Source organism: Quercus robur, chromosome 2, assembly GCF_932294415.1.
Source record: "Quercus robur chromosome 2, dhQueRobu3.1, whole genome shotgun sequence".
NCBI lineage: Eukaryota > Viridiplantae > Streptophyta > Magnoliopsida > Fagales > Fagaceae > Quercus > Quercus robur.
In genome coordinates this window covers 24,182,079-24,189,700 of record NC_065535.1, presented here as the reverse complement: position 1 = coordinate 24,189,700, position 7,622 = coordinate 24,182,079, and the positions used below count along the sequence as shown (strand labels likewise).

Here is a 7,622-nt window from a genome sequence, read left to right as displayed (position 1 = left end):
TATACGCATCAAATACTCGGCCAAAAAAAAGAAGTACGCATCAAATATTTGAAATTTGATTCAATTTATTAGTGTGTTTTTATGAGGAGAGAAGAGGAAAGGAGATGGGGGAGAATTTAATGAAAGCTTATTTGGATTTTTTTTAAAGGAAGATTAGTAGGGGTTGGGGAAGGGGGGGTATGAGGGATGTCTTACCCCTACAAATCGTTCATTTTAAATTTCTGTTGCATTAAAAAATTTAAATAATCAATTTTGTTCTTATGATGTCAATTAATATCTATTTCTCTAATAGCAAAATATAGTCATAATTGTCAATTTAAATAACCATTTCTCTTATTTATTCTCGCCATATTTAATTTTTAAAACATCCAAATAAAGGGAAGAGATATCTATTTTCTTTCCCCCTATTTAATTTTAAAACATTCAATTAAGGGGAAGGGTTAACATATTCTTTGGTTTTGGAAAATAGAGTACGCGAAAAAGAAAGAAATAGAAATGACAAAGTTTTGAAAGTAGAGAAGAATAGGGAATGATGTAATCTGTTATTAATGGAAATGAGACTTAATTGCATGCACACAATCAAGATTTAGATATTTACAAATGAATAGGGGCAACGACTTTAGTAAAAAATTCTAACACATAGTCACTGCCTAGAATCTGAAATGCTAACTAACTCCACTTGTGGCCAATCACGGGATACAAGTGATGATGTGTAATTACGCTTTAATATACGCGACGTGTAGCATGCCTAGGATAAATGAAATGATTGTGTAGCTTTTCATAACCAAGTGAACCCAATTAAGGTAATGACCTATAGCTTAAGTAGACAGTGATAAATCTATATGTCGTTGCCAAGATCTTCTTTGTCCTTTCACCTTCCCCTCTTCTTTCCTCTCCTCCCCCTTACCCTATACTTTTCTCTTCCTCCAAACTTCTAAGCACATGAGTATTCCTCCCCTCTCCCCTTTTTGGATTCCATTTTGATCTTTAATGTAAATATAAGTTGCACAATCCTATAGAGGTGATATTTCAAATAAAGAAGTAGCCAAGTAGAGCTCTAATTAACCCAGACACCAATGCCTCTTGGATGTGGCAAAGTCTGGAAAAAGGAAAAACTAATGTTGAAGGAGTGTGTATGCCTATGATAAGTTGGAAGTGGTTGCAACATTTTTATTTGGTATGATGCTTGGATACATTACCCCCCAAAGCCTAGAGAGGAAGAGAGCCATAACAATTTCTTAGTAGTGGCTCAACTGTTTAATCAAGATATATCAAGTTGGGAAATTAAAAATTTCAAGCTCTCTTTCTCTAGACAAGACACAATGCCAATTAAAGGAGTCCCAACGAGGCATCATGAGATTTAAAGGCTGATGAAAATTTTCTATTCCTTAATGATTTTTTGAAAAAGTTAACAAATGACTTAAAGGTATTGATTTTAAAATTATTTTTAGAAATTTTTTATAAGAAAAAAAAAAAAAGAACTGGTTTTTTTTTTTTATAACTTTTTATATTTTTCATACAAATTGTATCAAATTTTCCTTAAAATTGTCTATTAAACAAATGTCTTAAGGGTACTTGTTAACATCATCATTGTTTTTGAAGCACCTTGGGTATAAAATTCAAATTGGAGATGTAATTCTAGTTTTTGAATTTGTGTTATATTTAAGTATAAGAAAATCCACAGCAATGGAGCTATTTTTTTAGTTATTTGACACTACAAAAAGTTACTTTATCTATTTTACCTACTATTTTACTAAACATTCAGCAGCAATGGATCTATTTTAACTTTCAATACAATAAAATAATATATTTACTACAATAAAATAATAAATCCTACTACCACAAAAACACCACAAACGGCACAATCCACAACCACTGTCAACCAAGAACAACCACCCAACAACAACTAGCAAGCCAAGACCACCCACAACCACTACCAAAAATCCAACTAATCTGAGCTTGATTTTCAGACCAAAAGTATTGAACTAGCACCCCAAACCACCATCAAACCCACCATCTAAGCTTGATCGAGAGAGAGAAGAAACAAGACCAAGAGGCACAAAACCCACCATCAAACCCAGACCACCATTGAACCAGACCAGCCATCACCGATCACGCCATCGTCGACCCACTAACCCACGCCATCGCTGATCACATGAAAAGAAGAGATAAAAGATACTGAAGAGATAAAGAAGGAAGAGAGAGAGTTGAGACTCTGAGTCTGCCGAAAAGAAAGAGAGAAAAGATAGAGAAGGAAGAGAGAGAGACAGATAATATTTTAATGGAAAAGAGAGAGAAAAGTTAAATAATTTTTTTTTTTTTTTTTGGAGCTACAGTGCACAGCTATAGATGGCTGTGCACCGTAGCTGAAGAGGTAAAAGGGAGAGAGAGAGAAAGATAATATTTTAATGGAAAAGAGAGAGAAAAGTTAAATAAAAAAAAAAAAATATATATATATATATATATATATTTTAGCTTTGGAGCTATAGTGCACAGACAAGAGGTAAAATTTTTACCTATAAGAGCATCCGCACTAGATGTGCTAAATATGCCAAATGCCAAATATTTGGCACATTTGGCACACTAAACACCAAAAACCCCCTTTTATCAGATGTTCCAAATCTTATAAAATTTTTAACATGCTATAGTATCCTCACAAATTTGCCACGGTACGGACATATGTGGCATATGCTTTTATAATTTTTTTATTCCTCTTTCTCTCTCATCTCTCCGCTAGTCTCACCCTTAAACCCTAACCCTCACTGCTCTTCCATGCCGATGCCAACATTGATGATCACTTCCACGCTGATCTCTCTCTAGCAATGGTTTTTTTTTTTTTTTTTTTTTTTTTTTTTGTGGTTTGATGGGTGGGTTGGGCAATGGGTGGGTTTAGACGATGGTGTGTGGGTTCAGATTGTGTTGGCTGGGTTCGGTTCCGACAGAGGTGGGTGGGTTCGGATGGGCTAGGCTATGGGTTCCGATGGATGGGTCGGCGGTGGGTGGGTATGGGTCTATTGTGTTGGTTGTTGAAGCTTTTGTGGTTGGGAGTAATGTCAGTGTCGACGACGGTGATGACGAGGTCGGAGTCTGGGTTGATGGCAATGACGATGACAGCGATGAAGATGGTGGGTTTGGAGTCTGAGTTGACTTGGATTATGAAAGTTTTGGGTTTGGAAGTGGGTGTAGGTGAGGGTGTGGAGGCGGTGGGTTTGTCAGGGTTTGTGGTTAAGGTGGTGGTGGTGGTGGTGGGGCTTCCGATTTGGTGTTGGTGGGCTATGAGTTTGTTTTGAATTGTGTTTTGGGTTGTAGATGAAGATGGTGGTTGTGTGGTGGTGGCTGTTGGTTGTTGGCAGCAGTGTGGTGGCTGTTGATTGTGTTTGATGAGTTGTAAATATTATTTTAATGTATAGAATTGAATGATAGAACATCTGATAAATGAGATATTGTAAAATGATGTGGTAAAATAATAAAATAGGCCTTTGTTATGGCAAAATGACATAAATTATGCCACAACTGCTGTGAATGCTCTAACTCCACTACTGCAGAATGATATGAGTTTTAGGTATTTGAGGTGCTAAAAATACCAATTCACCTTTTTAGTACCACTGCTGTCGATTGCTCTAAGCAAAGATGATATTAGTTGTTTGGAGAAACTATTGGCTATTGGGCTCTGTTTTTCGGCCTTGATCCATGCAAAGATCAGACTCCAGAATGTCCGTTACAAAAAGGAAAAGAAACAGCTCTTCAATAAGGTCGGCTACACGCGGACATCATCGAAAGAGACCGAAATGAAATCGGACGGCCCAGAGAGCTGCGTCAGTTTGAAGCTACCACTAGGGCCATTCAAAAAAACTCCTCTTATTATATATATTACATTTTACATATAAAACCCCTCACAAAATCTCACAACGCTCCTTCTCTCTCATTTCCTAGCTGCGCCACTCACCCTACTACTCACAACAACAACAACACAAATTCAAATATGGTACGCCTTCGATCTTCTCTTTGTTTCATATTTTTCCAAGCCACTCTTAAAAAATAAAATAAAAATTGTTTTAGTTTTTAATTTTATATTAGAAACCAAATGTATTAGCTGTTTTGCATTTTTTTAGATTTACAGATTTTTTGGGTTTTTGTGGTTTTTTTTTTTTTTTTGTAGGCTTTGCCGAACCAACAGACCGTAGAGTATCCAAGCTTCAAGCTTGTTATTGTTGGCGATGGTGGAACCGGTAATATTTTTTTTTCATCATTAATTTGATTTACCGCTCAAGATCTGTTTGGTTCCTGAGAAAATGTAATGATAGGAGAAACAAAAAAATTAAACCTTAATCATCTATATTTCAAGGGTTTATTACCATTTTATAGGACTGTTTGTTTAAACAAGATCGCAAATTATTATCTTGGTTTTCTTTGTCAATTCCATTTTGTGCAGTTAGGTTGGTACTGATGAATTGATTTGGCTTTGATTTTTAGTTTTTTTTTTTTTTGGGAATTCATATTGGATTTTTTCGAATCGATCTTTTGTTTAATTTTTTGCGTAGTGAAAATGAAATTGAATGTGTTGGAACACTGCAGGTAAAACAACATTTGTGAAAAGGCATCTTACCGGCGAGTTTGAGAAAAAATATGAACGTAAGTTCGATGATCTTGAACTTTATCTCAAGTTTCTTTTAAGAGAAGAATTGTTGAAGTGATTTGTTTGTGGGTTTTGGTTTCTTTGTTAAGTTTTGATTCATTGTTGATGTTTGAATTCATTTTTACATACAGCAACTATTGGTGTGGAAGTTCATCCTTTGGACTTTTTCACTAACTGTGGGAAAATCCGTTTCTACTGCTGGGACACAGCTGGGCAAGAGAAATTTGGAGGTCTTAGAGATGGATATTAGTGAGTATTCTGTGAATTTAGTTTGGCAAATTTTCTTTGTTTTTTGACAATAATATTTGCTTTTGAGGCATATGAATTACAAGTGAAGAATGGTAATCCTGTAACCGTGCTCTTGGTTTTGTTTGCAATTATAACCTGCTAAGCTAGAGGCGTTTTTGCTGATTAAATTGTTCAATATAACTTGATGTGAGCTTTGTATGAGCTTTGTATGTTAATATGAATTTCTCAAATTTTGTATCGATTGCCTGTTAACATGCACATATGAGTTAAAGCATGCATAATCTTCTTCATGCTTACCATGATCAGTTGAGAATTTACCAACCGCTCAAAGCACCATCACCGAGGTCCATGTCTTAATCCTTAATTATTATTCTTGACTTCATGAACGACAAGAGTTAAAAGGCTTTTGTGTTTGAATAAAAATATTGTTTAATTTTTTCCCTTTAAAATTTTTTTTGGGTGTTCGATAATATCACCAGATTCTGGAATCTTGCAAATGTAATGTGTCTGTTTTGGTTATTGTATTAAAAAGCATGTTCATCATGCAGCATCCATGGGCAATGTGCAATTATCATGTTTGATGTTACTGCCCGGCTGACATACAAGAATGTTCCAACATGGCACAGGGATCTTTGCAGGTATGTTTAAAAATGCCAACTTTTCACCTGTTAGGTTTTAGTGCCTTTCTTCGGGCTTTGTTGGGTCTCATTGCCACTTCATGTGTTGCTGATTTTCAGGGTGTGTGAAAACATTCCAATTGTTCTTTGTGGGAACAAGGTTGATGTGAAGAACAGGCAGGTCAAAGCAAAGCAGGTTACTTTCCACCGGAAGAAGAATTTACAGTACTACGAGATATCAGCAAAAAGCAATTATAATTTTGAGAAGCCTTTCTTATACCTTGCCAGGAAACTAGCAGGGTAAAAACTTGTAGTTTCTGATGGAGAGAAGCTATTTCCCCCCTTTACTTTCAAACCTACCTATAGTTTTACAGAGTTCATTTTAAGTAATATAATGCAATATGCTTGTTGGTGTAGGGATGCTAATCTGCATTTTGTTGAATCTCCTGCTCTGGCTCCCCCAGAAGTGCAAATTGACTTGGCTGCACAGCAACAGTAAGCCTTCTTTTATAACTATAAAATTTCTGTTTTACATACTAGGTATGAGTTCTTTTGAGTCTCCAATTAATTTGGATCTTAAACCTTTGTATATCTGTCGGTGATTTCCGCAGGCATGAGGCTGAGTTGCAGCAAGCAGCTAGTCAACCCCTTCCTGATGACGATGATGATACATTTGAGTAGATTGTTGGGGAATTCTTGTTGGCAGAGTTTCTTATCAAAAGATTTATGAGAGTCCTTGAGCCATTTTTCCAATTGCTGGCATCTGCTTTATATTGACAATCATATATTTTTGGTTGTATCATTTTGAGGATGCCGGGTGTCGTACCAGTGGTGTGTGCTATGTTTTGTTTTTACTTGTTTTTATGTCTTTGGGAGTTTACATATGTGATATTTCTACATAGAAGAAATTCAGTGTCTTTTAAGTTTTGGATTAATTCAGTTTATCGCCCATGTGGCCCGGTTCAAATCTTTTGTTGCCTTGTTTGCCGCCACCTCTTTATGGCCTGAGAAATTTTTTGTTTTGGTAGGGGGTTCATACCGCATGGCTGATGTTATATGTGATATTCCAGCATTTAACTTTGTATGGAGCCAGGTTGGGAAATGATTCGCAGATGTGAGATTTTTTTTAAGTAACTTTTACGTTCTTAAATTGATATCAATAGTTTGGTCCAATCAGAATGAGCTCAATTTTTTTTCTGTGGATTTTTCCCATCTCGAAGAGTGGCATGGGTCGGAAATAGTTTATTTATTTATTTTATTATTGGTGGTAAAAAACGGATTTCATTAACAATCAAAAGAACCAACACCTACAGAATTTAGATTACAGCGCCCCTCAAAAATAAAAACCCAAATTGTCATGAAACAAAGCCAAATTGTCGTCGGATACAGGTTCCTTTCTTAAAGATTTAAGATTTTGTTATTTGGATTTTATTTCATAGAATATAAGTGGATTTTTTATACATTGTTATAAAGGTTTAGGAGCTGCTTTTAAAAACTTTTTATGGAAGAAGAAAAAAAAACCTAATTAGAATTGTCGTAAGGTCACTTATTAATATGATTCTTTAAATATAATATATCTCACTCCACCTAATAATATCTCTATAAATTTTCTATTGAGTTGGATTTTCAAATGGATATTAGAATGGGCTAGGTGTGGTTGTGTATATTCTATATAACATGTGATATTATATATATACTCTTTTTTTCTTTGAACTTAATTTTTAAAACAAAAACATAGGTAAATGCACACAAATTATAAAAAATAAAAATAAATTATACCATATTCTTATTGAACTTAATTTTTAAAACAAAAACATACATAAATGCACACAAATTAAAAAAAAAAAAAAAATATATATATATATATATATATATTTTCCTTATCAATAGTTGGACCTCTTCTTGTTAAAGTGTCGGCATATTTGTTTACTTCTCAACTTTTCACTTAAAATTTTTGGCTAATAAGGGTTTTGCAATCCAAAATAAAAGAAGCATGATCTAAATTATTATTATTATACTCTTCCGTTATCCGTCCAAACACAAATTTAGCATCTATTTTAATTTCCACCATCACAAGATTCAAATTTCTATCTATTATTATCCCTTCTCTTAAAGTCCAT

At 34.6% G+C, this 7,622-nt stretch overlaps 1 protein-coding gene across 1 annotated transcript; it reads left to right on the top strand.

Annotated features, from left to right (window-relative positions):
• Positions 1-3,822: 3,822 nt before the first annotated feature.
• Positions 3,823-6,471, top strand: LOC126712988 (GTP-binding nuclear protein Ran-3). Its single transcript, XM_050412570.1, has 8 exons — positions 3,823-3,985; positions 4,160-4,229; positions 4,576-4,632; positions 4,768-4,885; positions 5,434-5,523; positions 5,623-5,802; positions 5,920-5,997; positions 6,114-6,471. The coding sequence occupies exons 1-8, from the start codon at positions 3,983-3,985 to the stop codon at positions 6,181-6,183; spliced, it is 666 nt and encodes a 221-aa protein (XP_050268527.1). The 5' UTR covers positions 3,823-3,982; the 3' UTR covers positions 6,184-6,471.
• The last annotated feature ends 1,151 nt before the right edge of the window (positions 6,472-7,622 follow it).

Excerpts from the sequence above, each read along its gene's own strand:
- LOC126712988 (XM_050412570.1), top strand. Across the intron at positions 4,633-4,767 it reads GTTTGAGAAAAAATATGAAC|CAACTATTGGTGTGGAAGTT; the intron begins GTAAGTTCGATG and ends TTTTACATACAG. Across the intron at positions 5,803-5,919 it reads CTTGCCAGGAAACTAGCAGG|GGATGCTAATCTGCATTTTG; the intron begins GTAAAAACTTGT and ends TTGTTGGTGTAG.